Source organism: Alligator sinensis, unplaced genomic scaffold (assembly GCF_000455745.1).
Source record: "Alligator sinensis unplaced genomic scaffold, ASM45574v1 scaffold193_1, whole genome shotgun sequence".
Taxonomy (NCBI): Eukaryota; Metazoa; Chordata; order Crocodylia; family Alligatoridae; genus Alligator; species Alligator sinensis.
The window spans coordinates 1,912,341-1,931,837 of NW_005842199.1; the positions used below are offsets into that span (position 1 = coordinate 1,912,341).

Below are 19,497 nucleotides of genomic sequence, written 5' to 3' on the forward strand. Positions count from 1 at the left end.
AGGCCACAGGTTTGGATTTTTAGGTCTGTTCAGATTTTTGCAAGTTTATTTGGATTTACAGGTTTATTTTATTTTTCTTTTTTTCCTTTTTGTCCCCATCTTTCCTTTTGTTCCATCTAAAATAAACATTTTTAGATGTTTATTCCTATCCTATCAAAAAGCATTCCAGAACTTGCGTGAAAACATCCCTCTGAAAATGTCAATCCTGTTGTTTTCTGTTTCACCCATTAATTTTGTAACATTGTGAATAGGCAATATTGTAAGAACCTTGTATTTGATTTGAATTATATTTAGTCGACCTGGAAAGGAGTTTTAAATTGGCATACATCGCAAACTGGCATTCACATTAAATTCTTTGCTTTGTTTTTTATTTATAGGGGGCTGCACTTAAATACTTGCCAACTATTGTTAATGATGTGAAACTAGTATTTGATCCAAAAGAACTGAGGTAAGTAACATGAATAAAGCACTTTTTTAATGTCTAGGGATATGTTTTTATATATATTTGAACTTGTATATAATCATTTAATGAAAAAATCTATATAGTTTTGTTCCCCAACTGATTGCTTGAATCCCTAAAACAGTGAATTACAATACTCTGTGGTGCTGTACCACTTTGATCAAAAGCCTTCACTCTTGGAAAAAGTTGGAGAATACATAAATATTTCTACTTAAAGTATGTTGGTGGGAAGTCCTTGTATTCTTTTCTTGACAAACCTTGCAATTCCTCTTAGTAAAGATCCTGTAACGAGGTGCCAGAACTTGTAAATCAAGGTGACTGATATCAAAGACTTATAATTCATGTGTTTGGCACCTCATTCTTTGAGTTATGAATTTGTTTTGAATAATAAGAGCCTGTTATTGTTCAGTGCAACTTCACTGCTGTGAGTAGAAATTTCTCAGCCAAAACCTCTTCTCACCATAGGCCCTTTTATATAAAATAGAAAGGGAAAGGAGGGGGAAGTTGTTTTTAAAAAATCAGATAACTAATTTTTGAGCAGGAGTTCTAATTTAAAAAAAAAAATCAAACTTTAGTTTTCATAATATTTTCAGTTAAGGTCTTTAAATGATAAAATGTCAATTTCGGTACATTTGTCCTCATTTATTTTTAGATGTTTTAAGTGGACAGGCTCATGTATGATGTCAGAATTTTCAACTGCAGACAGATTTTATTGCTGTAGGAAAGAAGAGAACTCTTAAGTGATAAAATAAAAGGAAACTTTAAGTTTATTAAAATGATCAATATTTGAAGGATAGTCAGTTCAGTTGGAAAACTAATTTTAAGAAGTTTGAATAACACTATAGTATGATTTGGCAAAAATATTAATTCTTTGTTTAACTTTTAATTTGTCTACCCTGCTTGCTTATTTTATCTATACTGTATTCCCTAACATGATCTTTCATTCACAAAACTTGGTTTCAGTTGCTTATGTTTGTTGCCTCTCAACCACAGTTCAAACTTGAAATATAGAAGCTGAAATGAAATGTGTTGCCAAGGCTAGGGACTTATTAATCTGTAATAAAAGCAGGGAGGTGAAAGGCGAGAGTTAAGGAGGAGGGAAATGAAGAGGCGGAGAAATAAATATGTTGACCAATGAAATTTTAAGTAATTCTGGGCATTGTTGGCCTTTCTATAACACTTCAATATTTATGGAAGCAGTGGGAAACTCTTACTCCTCTTTGGCATCAACTCCAAAATGGAGGGTGGGAGCGGGGGGTATTTCTTTCTTACTCAGCCAATTCTGTGTCTAGATATGGACTTTCAATGTAATCTACTTTTGGTAAAATAACAGATTTCTTTTTTTTTTAATTGCCCCTTTATGTATAGCAAACTGTTTACAGAATTCATCCTAAATGTTCCAGTGGGCCGGCTCACAATTCAAAAGCTGTACTGTTTGATTGAAATAGTTCACAGTGACCTCTTCACACAGCACGGTAAGCAAAAGCCTGAGAATCATTAAATTGTCACATTATTCATAGTCTCAGACCCTTGCCAGCATGAGTTTTGTCTTCATTGCTGAAGGTAGTGGAGGTTGTAACCAATTAAAATTGTTCCATTCCAATGACAGCAAGTTTTAGACAATGTCAGAAAATGATAATTGACATTTTTGAAGGTATAGATTGTGAGGAAATTAAAAACTTTATAATTTGTAATTTGAAAGAGTACTAAACATTCAGTGTAATTGGCATGTATTATAATTTTTAAATATGGGATTGCCACTTTTGAATTTCAGTATTGTAGCTTTTATTCTCAAGAACGTTTACAGAGAAGAGAACTGGACCTTTATGGATCCTATTCCTCTCTCTAAAACTTTAAGCTAAATAGTTTAAAGATTCTAAATTTTATTAATTTTATACTTTGCCATGCATCCATGTTTTGATTCCTTTTAAAAGTTAGTGACTTAATGAAACCTTGTGTGGATATTTTATGAATTTTCAACTTTTATTTGAAGTGAAACACTTTCTTTTTTTCTAGATGGATGCAGTTAAAATAATAGTTGTGTGTCCTGGGAAGACAAGCTAATAATGATCAGCTAACTGTGTTGCGTTCTCCTCCCTTTCTAAGTCACTTTTACAATCTTGTCCGATTTCTGATCTGAAGAGTTGGATGAAACATATGGATTTTTTTTTTCATTTAAATCTGTTGAAATGATCAGGCATGAATGAATGAGTTTAGCCAGTAATATTAAAAAGAAGCTGGTAAGCAGGTTAGTCCGCAAATTTAGTTGTTGTTTTTATTCCCATTTTAATAAGCATGACACCTATGGAATTATCATTAAACAATGAAAACATATTTTTGGATTGTACTGCCTCCCACAAGTCTTTGCCATGAAGATAGCAGTTTAGTTTTACTCTCCAATTTGTATGAAAGTTAAATACCATGAATGGAAAAAAAATGGTCAACTTTAACCATTGTAGGGAATTTATAAAGACTTAAGAAAATGAAATACATCAATATCCTTTTTAGTATATGTATTATTATTTATCTAACAAAATGTTACATTTCACAAAATTAGTATAAATTAGATACATTTTTCTGAAATGTATCTAAAGTAAAGCTATTAGTAACATGGAACAATAAGCAACAGGGCCTTGAAACTTGTGGGATATTTTCACTTGGAGGTAAAATCAGCACCCTGAAAAATTAAGTCTGAACTTACTGATCAGAGCACAGAATGGTAGGACTTTGATAAATAGGCTCTCTCAGCCCTGCTATGTATGCAAGCCAGAAAATCCCAAAGTCAACTTAAAAGTGTGTCAGATGAAAAATGCACTGTAACACTAACACTATGCATTTTCTGAGTTATTTGACTTTCCATCCTTTAATTCTCTGTAAAAATGATAGGCAAAATCGTTGTTAAAATTTTTCCTATGCAGAGCATGAAAGTAGAATTTTAAAAATATGAACCTAGACACAGAATACATTAATTCTTAAGACCTGACTTTGAAAGGTTATGTGATAAGTACCACTTCCTAAAAGGCATATTCACCTGCACTGTTCTGGTTTATTATCCCTGAATTTGTTCATACCCCTATTGGACAGCAGCATGAAAATTTAGTTTGATATATTTGGGGTAATTGCTTTCCATATTTTGAATCTTTACCAATTTCTGATTAGTGAAATGCATTATGAACACAGGCATAGATACTTAGAAGTTGTATGTGTACTTCTTGTGTGCACCCTTTAATACATGTTAAGGTGGTATTTAGTGTGGAAATGGATGTAACAGAGATGAGAACCATTCTCTAAAAAGAAATGAAACGTTAAATTACCACATATAAAGGAAATTAAAGCCTAGAATATGATAAAGTAAATTTGTAAAAGCAAGGATATTTGATAGTAAATGCATCAAACTTATTGTTTAATATTCATGCTGTACTTAGTTGTCCCCAATACTGAACAGGCCAAGATAAATGTGTGCAGTACCATCCTAGACCCATGGATCTACAGATGCTTTTTATGGCATCTGTTACAGATGCTGATTTAAACTTCACACTTGAGAAGAGACTTGGTAGTTAATGAGAATTGATAATGGAATATATAGAGCCATAGGGAGACAGAAGCTACATTATCAGCAACCGAAGCTACTTCACGGGCATGGGAGTATGTGGAGGGGCTCAGAAAAGCTCTCACACCTGGAAGTGTAACACAGTTTTCACTAACCCCATCCTTTAACCATGGTAGATGAAGGAGAAAAAAAGAGTGAAGCCTGAAACACGTGTGAAATGGCACCAGGAACAGCCTTACCGATTGCCAAATGGAAAGGGGCATTTCAGCAGAATCTACACTTTCTGAGCCTGTTTTAAATTTACTGGAATTGGAAATTTTTACTAATTTTTTTTTCGTTACCTGGGTGCCTCATGTTAAACAGCAGAATAATTAACTCCTAGACCACTGGCAGAAGTGGAAGAAATAAAAAACAGACTTCAAAGCTGTTGACATGTCTGGTTGTCAGAAATGTGGGATGTTTACTAGAAAGGTGGTTTAGTCTGGTACTGTGGTGGTGAAGATTCAGGACAGTGTGTTCAGATAGTGAGAAAGGACAGGTCACAAAATGGGAAGGAGGACTGAAATAGTGATGGGGTTGGTGAAGTTAAGATAGGAAGGTTAGAACGTTGAATTGGTGAGTAATATACAGAGGGAGAGTGGGTGATGAGAAATTTGGGTAAAAGGGCACTTTCCCTTAAGGCCATTTTAATGATTTTTGAATATATGGTATTTCAGACGGTCATAAAGTAGAATACAGTGGGCTTGTCTACATTGTGACAGCAGCATCCTTTAGCTGGACTATTACCAGAAACATCCACCCACTTTTTTCCACTGCCAAGTTTCAAATGCAGAAATGTGCCAGTGAAGATACTCTGGGGTTTCCTCCTCTGTGGATATTGCATGCTCAAGGCATATAATTTATAAAGGAAAAACATGCAGGACCTTTTTCAGGAGGGACAGGGCAATAGGTCACGTTTATTGAGAATACAAAAGCATTGAACTATAAATCTCATATTGAGTACAAAAGCATTGAACTATAAATCTCTTATTGAAATCACAGAAAGCCTTAGTTTTGAATTATCCTAAAAACATAGACAGATGCATGCACACATCCACAAACACACATAAACAGCAAGTTCTGTCAACATTACATATACACACATATAATAGCAGCAGTCTCTGCGGATGTTAAAATGTTACCAGTCTTAGTTGCTCGGATTAGCTTGGTGGCCAGCCTGGCTAATCACGAGAATGGAATTGGGCGATGTCAGACACATGCCAGTGTTCCAGACATGGTTGCAGAGATCACCCAAAGACTTTCTGATCTCGCCTATCTTTTATGGTACTCATCTCCTGTTGTTTTCTATAGCTGTACACTTGTAGTTAGGCGGTTAGACCTATTTGTTTTCATTTTGGGTTCTGTGTCGATTGAATGTTCCGTTTTGAAATATTTTGCATCGGTTAGACATTCCGGGTGCTTGAATGTTCCGTGTTGGTTAGATGCTCCGCGTGGTTAAATGTTAGATGCCATGTGGTTGAATGCTTGGGCGGATTTCTTTACTTTGGGTCTTATCTATCTGCATCTTCAGCCGTTTACTGCAGGTGTGACATTCTCATCTCTCTTTTTCCTGTCCCATTCATACTGCATTCATACAAAACAAGACAAAAACCTTCCTGACCTATAAAACCTTAAATTTTAACCTATAAAAACATCAAAATGGCGCTTATACTTAGGCTAAGAAGTTATAAAACAAAATGGAATCTTAACTTAAGCTATGTAATAAAGACTAAAGGATGCTTAAGCTATATATATTTCCAACGAAGCTTATTTTTGCCCAACATGGGCACCCTTGAAACCTTGGTCTTTGATCTACTTGAGAATAGCTTCTGGGGGTTTCCCTAGAGTGATATCACCTGCTGTTTCTGGGTTTGAAATGGGTCTGAGGGAAAGCATGGTTAGGGTGGGCTCAGAAGCAGGCTGGCCAGACCGTGTTAATTAGCACTGTGCCCAGTAGCTGTGAGACCTTTTTTGTAAACTTTTTTTCTTATTATTTCTCTTCCCTTTATGCCTAGTCTTGCACCTGCACAGGAGGTTTCACTTGCATCACATTTACCATAAAGTTGCCATTATCATTACCTTTGGGACAGGTATAGTTTCATATATATGTTTGGAAACTCCTTAGTATATTTTGGGTGCCAAAACAATAAATGTGACTTGTGTCAGCCTAAACTGGTTGTAGTTAAACAATATTAATATTTCATGGCTTTTGGGTAGTGTAGAGTGGCTAGAACAGAGCTCTTAAAGATGCAATCTATTGGCCAGATCCAGCTTTTGGAGCCCGTGGGTCTTAGACTGTAATGTGCACTGGCTCTGGCCGTTGTCCCAACCCCGTCCACTGCACGTGCAGCCAATCCAGGGTGAGCACTGCATGTGGCACATGGGGGAGCAGTGTCAAACGTGGGGCCCATCCAGGTCTGTGTGCTGGATCCAGGGCCAGGCCAGGCCAGACCAGGCCAACAGGCTGGCCCTGCATTCTGGATCCAGGGTAAAAGGCCAGACTGTTATGTGCAGTAGGTACTCCAGATTGGCTCTGCATGCCAAATGCAGCAGTTACCCTGAGCTGGCCTTGTGTATGGCCTGGGTCAGTCCTGCATGGCATGCTGGTTTGGAGCTGGCATATGGCATATAGGGCCAGAGCTGGCACGACCACTGCATGCAGTGTGTAGGACCAGTCTGGGCTCTCGCACGCTGGGATGGTGTGTGGGCCTGATCTCTTCTGCAGATCACTCCACACCTATCATCCAGTCCATGGACTAGATGAGTATGATATCCTTGGCTTAGAAGATGGATTCATGTCATGAATAGATTTTCTTTTCCTAAAGCTGAGTAAAAGAGGCCCACAGTTTTAAGTAAAGGAATCCATTGTTTCTTCAAATCAGAGTCAAAGTAGATTGACAAAGCATGGTGTTAAAATCTTTGTTGCTCCCAGTAGTTTTATATTATTTTTGTGTCTGGAGCTTACACTAAAATACATATTTAAATAAATTAAACCAATAGCTTGTCCCTTGAAAACTACGTATTCTTGCTTTGTTGGTTTAATGAGTTCTTAGTACTAAACATATGTACCCTGACCCCAAACCTTATAGCATTTTCTAGAAGCTAATTTAAAAATTTATTCATATAAAATTGTTGTGTGGTAAACTCGTATCCTGTGACACAGTTGTATTCTTCCAAAAGCCCATATACAGTATAGGATATTAGAATGCACAAAAAGAATAAGATGTGCAGAAAACTGAGAACCACTTCATCAAAACACTTTTCATTTTGGGGAAAAAATGCCCTTTAATGCCATGCCTCTAGAGAATAGGGAAAGTTGTATTTTTGAAGTCATCACGAGTATTGCAAAACAGAATGCCTGAGAAATATAAGTTTGATAAGACTTGCAGAGATCTCCTCACCTCTGCTGCCTCCCATTTTTTAGATCATTTGAAGATGGATCATTTCAGTAACAGAAGAAGGCCTGGGCATTCTCTAAATCAGGAGTTGTCAACCAGGGGTATGTGTATCCCTAGGGGTACTTTGAAAGTTCCCAGGGGTATGTGGGGGTGGGCAGGGACAGAGTGCTGCCACCCCATGCCGTTACCTCACAGGAGCAGGGCTGGGTGGGGGCGAGAGCAGGGCCGCACAGACGCTGCACTACCGCTGCTCCACTGTTTGCCCCTGCCAAGCGTCCGGCTGCTTCCTGATTTCCGCCTCCCCACTCAGCATCTGGCTGCTTCAACCAGGGGCACACTTATTAAAAAGGGGGCTGCCGGGGTACACTTATTTAAAAAGTTTGAAAACCCTTGCTCTAAATCAGTGGAGGCCAACCTTTTTAACAGGTATACCACAAATTAGCCTTGCACCCTTCCTGAGTACTACTCTGATCCCCTTCCCCTGCCTGATTGGTTGCTCTGGTTTCTGTTCCCTGCACTGTGCTCTTGTCTGATCTGCTGTTTTGCTTTCTGCTTCCTGCCCTTTGCTCCCTGCCCGATCTGCTGCTCAGCTTTCTGGTTTTTACCATACAAGTAGTTGTGTTACCTGTCCCCTCCCCAGTTTGCTGTGTGCCACACACACACACAGGCTGCTGTGCCACTTGTGGCACATGTCACAGGTTGGCTACCCCTGCTCTAAAACATCAGTTTATTGCCAATATTGGAATAAGCTTTTTTTTTCCATAAATAGACTACGTGTATTTATCTAGTGTGGCAACCATAGTTTCATAGTTAGTTTCATAGTTTCTAGGGTCGGAAGGGACCTGAGCAGATCATCAAGTCTGACCCCCTGCCATCAGCAGAAAAGAATGCTGGGGTCAGATGACCCCGGCAAGGTGTCTATCTAGCCTGCTTTTGAAGATGCCCAGGGTAGGAGTGAGGACCACTTCACTTGGAAGTTGGTTCCAGATCCTAGCCGCCCTGACTGTGAAGTAGTGCCTCCTGATATCCAGCCTGAATCTGCTCTCTGTCAGCTTATGGCTGTCGTTCCTTATTACTCCCAGTAGTGCTCAGGGGAACAGGAACTCTCCCATTGCCTGCTGGTCTCCCTTGGCCAGTTTATAGACGGCCACCAGATCCCCTCTCAGCCTTCTCTTGTGGAGGCTGAACAGGTTCAGATCCCGTAGCCTCTCCTCATAGGGCCTGCCCTGCTGCCCCCTGATCATGTGAGTGGCCCTCCTCTGGACCCTCTCGATGTTGTCCACATCTCTCCTGAAGTGCAGTGCCTAGAACTGGATGCAGTACTCCAACTGGGGCCTGACCAAGGTCGCATAGAGGGGAAGATCACTTCCTTGGACCTGATCATGATGCATCTGTGGATGCATGACAAGGTACAGTTAGCCTTTCTGACCGCATCCCCGCGTTGGTTGCCGATCTTCATCTTTGAGTCAATAATGACTCCAAGACCCTTTTCTGCCTCTATGCTGGCGAGAGGGGAGTTCCCCAGCCTGTAGGTTTGCTACTGGTTCTTCCACCCCAGGTGCAGCACCTTGCACTTGTCAGTGTTGAAACCCATCCTATTCTCATCCACCCACCTCTATAACCTGTCCAGATCTGATTGCAGCTTGTCCCTCCCCTCTAGTGTGCCCACCTTTCTCCACATCTTAGTGTCATCTGCGAATTTGAACAAGTTGCTATTTACCCCCTTGTCCAAGTCACTGATGAAGATGTTGAACAGCACAGGCCCGAGGACTGAGCCCTGTGGAACCCCACTGCCCACATCCTTCCAGGTCGAAAAAGACCCGTCCACCACCACTCTCTGGGTATGGCCCTCCAGCCAATTGGCAACCCATCTAACTGGGTAGGGATGGACACCACAGTTGCCTAATCTTTAATGAGAATGGGGTGAGAGATGGTGTCGAAGGCTTTTCTATGAGATTCTTTTTAAGAATGAATATATATACCTGTATGCATCCAAATAATTGATCAGAATTTGTATTTGTGTTGCAATCCCTGTTTCTTCACAGAGTGATATAGGACATTCTCAAACTTTGAATGTGTTCATTTATTTTATCCTCTGTGTGTCAGGCTCTAAGTGGAAGCAGTTTGTTCCCTTTAAGAGTCCTAGAGCCCAAGATGACCTTTTTCACCCCCCTTTCAAGAATCTATGATTTATTTTTATTTCCCTCCAGAACAATATTTATTTTTTGTTACTTTTTGTCCTTGCAGTGATTCAAAAAGGAGAACTCCTACTGAATGGAGTGAGATCAGCCAATGCTTACAATTAGTATCAAATAATGTTGGGCAAGTTTGGGGTTTTTTGGTGATGGCCAGGTATTTGCAACACAAATACAAATTCTGATCAATTACTTCCAAAGACACCTTCTTCAAGGCCTGTGCTCATTTCCAAATATCACTAGGCAGAGCGCAAAACTCTGATCAGATTGATTCTGCATTGCATGTGCATCATGTTTCTAACTTTTAAGACGGTGAATATTCAAATAACCTTTTAAGAAAATAAGAATTTTATTTTAATTTTTTCTTCTGGAAATTATCCCCCTGCTAATAGAATCACACTGCTATATATTACCATCATCAATTTACAGAGTTCTTTCCAAAGGCTACTTTTGTATGTCTAATTTGTTGGATATACTGCTATCTTTTATCTCCATTTATGTCCTCCTCCTCCCCTCCAGCCTTGATAGGTTAGATTTCCTCTGGATCATCTTGGTATTTCTTTGGCATGTACAAAACTCTTTGGAAATGATGATATCCACCCTTTTTTCCTGCCCACATGAAAGAACAGCACTTAAATTGCCTTCATTTGTCTTGGACCTTATGTTACAATAAAACAGTTACTGGCAGGGCATAGAAAAGGTCGTTTGGTCTTGGTTATTAGAGAAGTTCATTAGAGTTTTTGACAGCACATTATTGCCTTGGAATTGTCACAGGGATGATGTTCTGTCTGCTTTGCAAGAGTTATCCTAAAGCTAGAGGCCTATGCTTTTTCATTACAAAGGCATATAAAAATAACTACTTAGGGTCAGACCAAAGCCAGTCTTGCCCAGTAGCCTGTCTCAGGCAAGTAGCAGATGCTGTAGTAAAATTTTGGAGCAGGGTGTTTGGTGACATTCTGGAGCAGGGGAATTCCTTTAATGGAACTTAGCTACAAGGGTGGGCTGTTTCCAGTCTGGCCCACACTACCACCACAGCCATGGTGACTGCACTTCTCTGCACATGGTTTCTCCCCACTACCTCTGCAGTTTATTAGGAATAAGGCACCTAATTACTTCATTTTCCTTGAAAATCTCAGTTTCCTTTCTCTAAAATAGGGTGCTTGGTTCTCATTTTTGTAAAGAAGAGTGAAGAATTACTGTTAAGCACTTAAGCTAAACTTAGAATGTGAGGAAGAGACTGGTGAAGAGCCAGCTGAGTGGGGCAGGGCTGATCCACAAGCTGGGTCAGGTGCATGGACCACCCTCTGCCGCCCACATGCCTGAACCACTGCAGTATGGACTGGTCTGGCACAGCACGTTGTCAATGGGGCAGCACTGAGGACCAGTTTGTGGGGCTCCATGGGCTGGTTCTAGCCTGTGGGCTATATATTAAACCCCCCTAATTTATCTGATTCTATTAAAGTTTAGCTGTTTTTATTTCTCTATGGTTTAAAGTATTTTGTAAAGGAAAAGAAAGTATCAAATTATGTGGGTGCTATTTTTTTTAGACAGTGGGAAAATCAAGTGTTTCTTGATCAGAAAATTGCTTGTCCATAGAAGATTAATCGACAGCATGCACCATTTATATGAGCGCTTAGTGTTTAATTCTCATTAAAAGTGTTAATCTTCATCTCAAAGCTATGTGATGGGAGCCAGGTTATATAACAGTACTTTATGAATCACTTATTTAATGTAACCAAACAAAAAATTAAAAAACACATTACTCAGAGTTGGAAAAAACACAGATGTTTTAAACTGACAGATTCTTTGTAGTACATGCATTTTGTTTTAACATAGTTCCTGTATCACTGCCATGATTAAACATTTTGCTTAGTTATTCATAAGTTGATAATGCCTGCTGAGCATCCTTTTATAAAGATTAATACTTTATTCTCAGTGCACATTGCCCTGACATTAATCATTGTGGGTTAAACCTGTGCAGCAGAGGATGAACAGATGTCGAATTATTGTTGTCTGTAATCATTGGGTATCATACTTTATGAGCTATCTTCAGAATTGGCTTTTGAGCAGGAGAATAATGTTATAGACTATAGATTTATCAAGGTCACTCATTAATCAGTGTTGGAAGGTGTATGTGATAGGCAGCTTGATGAGGGTTAAGCTTTCCTGCTGTGTACTTTTTAAGAAAGCTACAAAGAGTTGTTGGAACTGAGTAAAATGTTTAGGTTTGTAGAAAGGATGCTTTTAGAAGATTGTGGTTCTGGATGTAAAATAATGTAGCTGTAAGTACTATCTGTGATTCCCACGTGCTTTTTTGTGGGACTATTGGTAGACTATAGGGCTATCCAGAAAACAGCTTTTCTGTTTTTTGAGGTTTTAAAGTTTTGTTTTATTTTTGCCACAAAATGAAAGTCCTTTCAACATTTTTATCAATAAATGAAAAAAGTTGGTGTTCATATGTATCAATCCCAAAATATTCAAGTTTTTTTCCCCCGTGCCCCCGAAAAACTTACTTCCATCTAAAACCTGTTTTTTCACAATGTAGACATTTTCAGGATTTTGGTTAGACTTTCTCAGGTCCAGGATAGAATTTTTGGTCAAAACCAGCCACAGAGACAGTCTCACCAAAATAGTCAGTAGCCTGTACTGTCAGGGAATTTTTATAATTATCTAACCATATATTAAACCAGGGAAAGGACCATGCTTCTCATGGCAGAAGAAGGGAAACACCCTTTGGTCCCTTTCCAAGGTGTCCTGGAGGATAATTTCTTCCTGATCCCAAATCTGGTGATCAGTTTGACCTTCAGTGTACGTGCAAGATCTTTCAGTCAGTTCCTCACAATGTTTCTAAGCATGGGAATAGACCCAGTCGAACTCCCAGCTGTAGCCAATGTCCAGATCTTCACTGAATGGTGAATACACATGATGTATGATTTAACATCATAAATGGTATGAATGCAAAGATGTTGCAAAGATGTTGCTTCACTCTACAAGGTTATCTGATTCTTCCTGTATAATATATTCCCAAATTTTGTGTCATTTGCAGATTTCATGAGCATGCTTTTGTAGTTCTCTCACCAAGCACACTAATACAAATGTTGAGCAGGATGTATTTCAAGAGTAGTGCCCAAGGAACATCACCAATAACCCGTCTCCAATCTGTTAATTCACTTTACAACATAACCTGTTGTAGCCTCCTTTTCAGTTTATCATTTATTTACTTTACAGTTACACTGCTAATCCCCAGTTTTCCCAGTTTAGCTAATTATTTGCCTTGAGGCAGAGTTGGTCTGACATGATCTTACTGAATAAAACTATTGCCTTTTTCTCATTTTCTGTCTACCCCCATGTTCATGATTATTTTTTCCTTCAGTATCTGTTCTAAGATATTGCATAATATAAAATCCAGTTAAGTGGTCTTTGATTGCCTAAATCACTGTTCCTCCTCTTTGAATATGAACACCATATTTGCTGTTCTCCAGTGATAAGGTAGTATCCCCAAATTGACTAATTAATTGAAAATCCATCCTATTTTAGTTCATTCAGTATTATGGGATGATATTCGTCCAGCTCCTGGTATGGTAGTTCCTATGACTTCATTCCCATTTGCAGCTATGCTACTATCCTCAGTTACATCTTTATTATTATTGAAGATTAAAGCAAAGTATACATCAAGTACTGACCTAGATTGTCCCCGTTCTCAACCAAGAACCTTCATCAACATTATATTGGGTCGTCTTCCCTTCGTGTTCACTCCTTGTTAATGTGATTGTAGAACCTTTTGCTGCTGTTTTCCAATTTTCTTTGTAAGGCTCAATACACTTAAACCATTTGCTGGTCTCAGTTTATTTCTGATCTCCAAAAGGTCTCTCTCCTTACTGAGAATCCCTCATTTCCTTAGAAACCGTGTAAGACCATGTTTAAAATGCTGCTTCATCTGAGTAGATCTGTAGCCTTTTTATACCAATAATTAGTTATTATTACTGTTCCAAATATCAAATATTTAGGATCAGATATTGGAACACATATAGGGATTTGAAAAAAAGGTTTGAGGAAGTCTTAGAATATTAGCTAAGGCCAGATCAAATAGCAGAGGTGCTCTTTCTGTGCTGACTCCCTTTTTTGGAAATGTACGTTGATCGATAGAGCATCCAAGCCATCTTGAACACTTTGATTACCTTATCATATTATATAAACTTCAAGATTTAAACCACAGAGTGTATTTGCTTACAGCCTAATGCTTAGGAAGATAGGATCACTGAAATGGTGACTGGGAAATTTTCTCAGTCTCTTTGGTATTTGAAAGGACCTAGCCTTGTGTATTGAGTTCTGTAGCTTCAGATGGAAGTAGTATGACAAATCAATGAGTTAAGTTTTTTCCTTGTCTCAAAATCAGCTTGAATACCTTCTCTATTGATCAGTCTGGGCTCCAGACAAATGCACTCAAAGCTGGTGTTGTTGCAATTTTAGTGTTCCACATGCTTATAGATTGATCTTTGACCATTCCCTAGTAGTAGGGCTTAACAGGGAGAAGAAACATTTTGAAACCTCTAATTAAAGGCCTTTGTAAAGATACTAATAATTGATTCACCCTAGAGGCTTTAAAAGACAAGCTAGTATGGTTGTTTTTCCAAAGTGCTTGCCAACAGCATGTCAACATTTCCCTTTTGTTCCTTTCAGTGAAAATAATGTTGCATGAAATATGGTTCTTTTCTCTCTAAACTTGCCCATGTTCAGTTTTGGTTAGTTGAAGGTGCTCAGAATTTAATCTTGCTTCAGTCACATAATAACATGTTAGGACAGGTAGCGTTGAATCTTCCTTGTTAATTAATGGAAGGATGTTCTTTCGTTGATATTCTGGGAATGTATTTTAGGACTGCATATCTTAAGATTTTTGACAGCTGACTAGACTAGTAAATATGCATGTTGCATTTACCAGGTAGGAATGTTGCAACACTTCTTGTTGTGTAAACTGCTTAAAGATTATCTAATAAAAGGTGCTATAAAAGTTATTTTATTAAAACCTATGTAATATAAGCATATTTTTCCTCTCTTAAATAAGACAGTATCTTCCTGTACTCCCTGTTAAATTTTTCATGTACACTTTAAACATCTAAATGTGGTCTTGACTACTGTTACGCTATGTTAACATTTTAGTGGGAATGCTTGCTCACATATTGGGAAGCATCTAAAATGGAATATCCATAGCTAGTGCTTGCCTGTCAATAGTAACCTGTGATGGTAATGTTTACCTGAAGATAAATTCACCCATTCAATTTTTTTTAGAATCTAGTTCTTCACTGCTTACAGGGTAGGCCTTTAATTGAAAATGAACATGCAGTGATGTGATGGAGTTGTGAGTATACATAGCCTTCAGGGAAATACAGTGTAGAAGTTTCAGCTCTCACACTGTGATTTTGCTCCCTTGAAGCCGGGTGCCAGAGTCTAAAGGTATATATACATGTACATTGAGGCTGCTGCAATACACTGTAACCAAATCTGCTGAATCAAACTCCAGAATCACATGCGTCCACATTCCCATGCTGAAAAATGGTGGCAGGGGCGCTTTAACTTAAGCTTGTTTGACAAGTTTTAGTTAGTGGTCTCACTGCTATGTTTCAGCATAGGGATGTTGATGCACATGACGCTTCAGATACTTTAATTAGAGCCGCTCTAATTAACCCCCCTCCCCTCACTGAGGTGAGACTTCCAGGTGAATCGTATACTTGTTATATATATATATATATAAGAGATGCTAAAGAATTTTCACTTGCTTCAGTTGCTTAATTTTCATGAAATATTTTTTTACTTTATTCTGCGATTTTAGTATGGCTTGTTGTTAGTATGAAAGGTAATTTTTTTTCTGAAAGTTTTTTGATTGAATTAACACTTTTTTTTGCGGTTCTTTATGTGAAAAACTGTGAAACCGTTTAAGACATAATATTATGTTTTATATGCAGACTGCAGGGAGATCTTGCTGCCAATGATGACAGATCAGCTGAAGTATCATTTGGAAAGGCAGGAAGACTTGGAAGCTTGCTGCCAATTGCTTAGTAACATCCTGGAAGTGCTGTACAGGAAAGATGTGGTTAGTAACTCATGTTTATACCAATTAACGCTTAAGTGGAGTGTATTGTGTGGGCGGTAGAAGTAAACATAAAGTAAAGTTGGTGATGGCTTAGTTACCACAAGATTTATCTTTATTTTAAGTTCTCTCCTTTTCTTAACTCTTTTTTTTGGGGGGGGGGAAGGTGTGGCGGCAAAGAGATGATATCTTGCATTTATCTTCTCACCATATTTTTCCTGGGTGCCAAAGGTTTTCTCTTACAGAACTTGGCTTGGCCAAGGTAAATGGAATATGGTTCCCTCTGGGGCTCATCTAGTAACAATACACCAGACATTGGTCAGACCCCAAGTAGTAAGCATGATAAAATCACAGAAATTGAACATGCAGATGAGGGATTCTAGAAGAAATCAATCTGGTAAACTATGGGTTATTTTTTCCTCTTATTCTTAAAAAAAAAAAAAAAAAATTCTGTTTGCTAGCATGTTTGTACAGCTGGCCAGCAGCAACCTGTAGGGCACCATCTTATTTAGAGAATTGTCTGGCAAGACTTTTTAAAATTGACAACCACAGAATTGCCCCTAAAGATGCAATAGGAACAAGATTGAAGGGAATTGGCTTTTAAGAAATATGTTTACAGTAGGAGGTGTGAGGTGAGGTCATGCTTACCTCCTCATATTTGCCCAATACATTCGCTTCTGCACAAGCTTGGTAAATGTTTCTCAGACTTGTACACAAAGAGAATTTCCAGTGAACACTGCTCTTTTAATACCAGAATATAATTGAAACAATTGAGAAGCAGCCTGAAAAGCCTTATATAAGTTGTTCAGTTTGTGATATATTATTATTAAAAATGCCAGGTTTATTTTGGTCAGTGACATGTGGGTTTAAATGGTGAAGAAAATCTCTTTAGAAAAACTAAATTGTCAACTAACCTAGAATTATAAGCATTGCAGTATCTCCAAAGATTTACTTTTCATTTAATAACTATAATTATGTAATTAGCTTTATCAGTAGCAGGCAGTAATTAATAAAAAGTCTTTGTGCAGTCTTTGCTTTTAGCAAAGACCATTTTCATCTTGCTGAGCAGTAGCATTGCATTACAATTGATTTCGTTTTTGCACTATAGATGGATTTAATGACAGACATCAATATTTGAGTTGTACTGGTTGTCTTTTGGCCATAATTTCCACTAGTTTATCCCTTTTCCCCAGGGACCAACACAGCGACACGTCCAGATAATCATGGAAAAGCTATTGAGGACAGTAAATAGAACAGTAATTTCCATGGGACGCGATTCGGAGCTCATTGTAAGTGTCTCTTGACGTAAACTTAAAAATATCTTTATCACAACTGCTTTCACCCCCTGTAATAGGATTTAAATCCCTGGTGGTAGAAAGCAATCAAAGCTTTCTTTAACTGTCTTCTGTGTTCAGTAAACTGTAAAGTGTTCGCTTATAATTTATCTGTGTCTTACAATAGGGGAAGAAAAATCCTTTTTGAAGTGCTAGTGACCAAATGATGAATCGGATTTAGTGGGTATATATTAACTAAAAATAATTCGTTTTTGCAGTTACAAATTATTAACTAGTTGATTTGTTTTAAATCAAAAACTTTGGCTGACATGTCAGTCATTTGATTTGACAAATATTTACTTGATTTACTTTTAAATAATTATTTATGACACAGATGCTACAATTATGTAGACAGTTGTCATATTTACTGTTTGTATACTGAAGCAATGACTGCTCCCACAAATCCTTAGAAATAATAGTCATTTGAAACTAATGTATGACACTGGAGAGTATATTCTTACATCTTAGCAGTGGAGGAGTATAACCCTTGAAGAGGGCTAACATTCGAGTTAGCAATTGGTTAATTTTTGATAAATAATTGGTTAAAAATTAATAACAAGCAAACATAACATTATTATTTTGCTTATTAAGACATTTATATGTTTTGGAACAGATGTCAGTCTTGACTTAAGTGAAGCTGTGCTAAATGGAAGGGTATGTGTGTGTGTGTGTGTGTCCCTTAATTTTTCTAAAAACCTTTATCCATTATCCCAAATATAGGATGATTTGCAGCATAGATGAAAATGCATGTAATGCACATTTAAACATGCATTTAATGGATGCATTTATTTAAAGATGTGTATCAATTCTGGAATAATTATTTTATTAGCAACTTCAGAGAGACAGAAATTGAGAGAGATCATGAAATGCATTCCATCAGTGTACGCAGACACTCTTCTGCCTTTGAGTCGCTTCTTAAACTTCTTTGCCTTCTTCCTTCCCCAGGCTGGATTATGTTGTTTATTAGAAAAATCAAAATTGACTGTGTTCTGCATTAACCTCTTTTCTTCTATTTTTCTTCCTCCCCTAGTTCTGCTCTGTGACATCTCACTCTTTTTACTTCCTGTCTCTTCCTTGTCCCTCAAACTATCCTCTTGGTCCTGTCTATTCCCATTCTTGTCCTTCACTCTTCATCTGAATGGTACTTGTTATCCCTAAGCGTGATAACACCTTCCCTTTCTCTTGCCTGTCTAACTACTGCCTACCATCTTGTCATCTATTTTCTACTTTCAAGCATGCTGTCCCTTAATTGTTTGTGTTAGCAAAAGAACTGTTAAAAGATGATGAGGAATAATATTGGAGTAACTAATATGAAGCAATATGTTTTGCAGAAAGAGTATTTAATGTTGAAATATGAGGGCAGAAGGAAGTCATTAGGTTTGAATTTTGTATGTAATATACACATACAACATAGTGCTGACAAAAAAATATTCACTCCTTCTGTACATTAGATTATCCCTTTTTGTAAAAAGGTAGCTGATGTATTTGTCAGTTCCTTAGCTTTATTCCTCACTTCTTTTTATTTATACATAACCTTATGAGTAGGTTGGGCACATAGGAACTGTCTTCAGATAGTTCTATTCACCCAAAGCAGAATAGAAAAAACTTAGCACTGAGTTAGCTCATCCCCCTTCTTAGGTGCAATGAATTATATTTTAAAGTTTTTTTCACATATGTATACGTATGTATTTTAACTGTGTATAACTGTATTATACCCACTGAACGTGAATAGCCTGAAAGCATTACATTAAAAATGCTATAATTATTTATGAAAGTTAACAGCACTAAGAGTTTTTAAGGGGACACTTTACCATTTAAAATTCTGTGTATTTCTGAAAGTTTCACTAATCAACCAATAACGATTCACTCTTACCGTGTCAACAACATGGTAAAAATAAAATGCAATTAGTACTTGATATGTGTAACCTTACTCTTCATGGATCAGCATCAGATCGAGAATTATGTATTATTGGTTTTTGTCAGAGATAGCATTGTTGCATCTAGAATTCAGATTAGAGAATAGATCATAGTGGAGCAAGCAGAAATTAAAAACAGATTCTAGACAAAAGACTTTGTAAAGGGGTAATTTGGGTTATGGCTTTTTTTAAAGTACTGTCTATAAGAACATATAATTTATATTTTACCTAAGACTATATAGGTATTTTAGTTCAAACATTTTCTTACCTTGGGGAACTGACTTAATATTTTAAAAAACTGTCAGTGCAGTACATGTTAATATAAAATGACCTTATGCAAAGATATTGGAAGATTTGCAATAATGCTAATTACACCTTTAGAACAGGACAATATGCTTTAATTAAGATACCAGTTTGATTCAGCAAACATTCAGTCAAATGAGTACTCCTTATGTGAGCCTCTCTAATGCCAGCAAAGGAATTTCATGTTTGATCAGTTGCTTGTAGTTGGCTTCCATCT

At 37.7% G+C, this 19,497-nt stretch overlaps 1 protein-coding gene across 2 annotated transcripts in view; it reads left to right on the top strand.

Annotated features, from left to right (window-relative positions):
- Positions 1-19,497, top strand: part of LOC102377499 (dedicator of cytokinesis protein 1) — a 184,366-nt gene that overhangs the window by 163,648 nt on the left and 1,221 nt on the right. The window contains exons 24-27 of one of the 2 annotated variants that reach the window (XM_025207551.1): positions 378-448; positions 1,829-1,935; positions 15,603-15,730; positions 16,921-17,016. In XM_025207551.1, coding sequence (XP_025063336.1) covers positions 378-448; positions 1,829-1,935; positions 15,603-15,730; positions 16,921-17,016 — 402 coding nt within the window. Of the gene's footprint in view, positions 1-377; positions 449-1,828; positions 1,936-15,602; positions 15,731-16,920; positions 18,971-19,497 lie in introns of those variants that run through there. The other variant, XM_025207550.1, reaches the window with a different exon arrangement.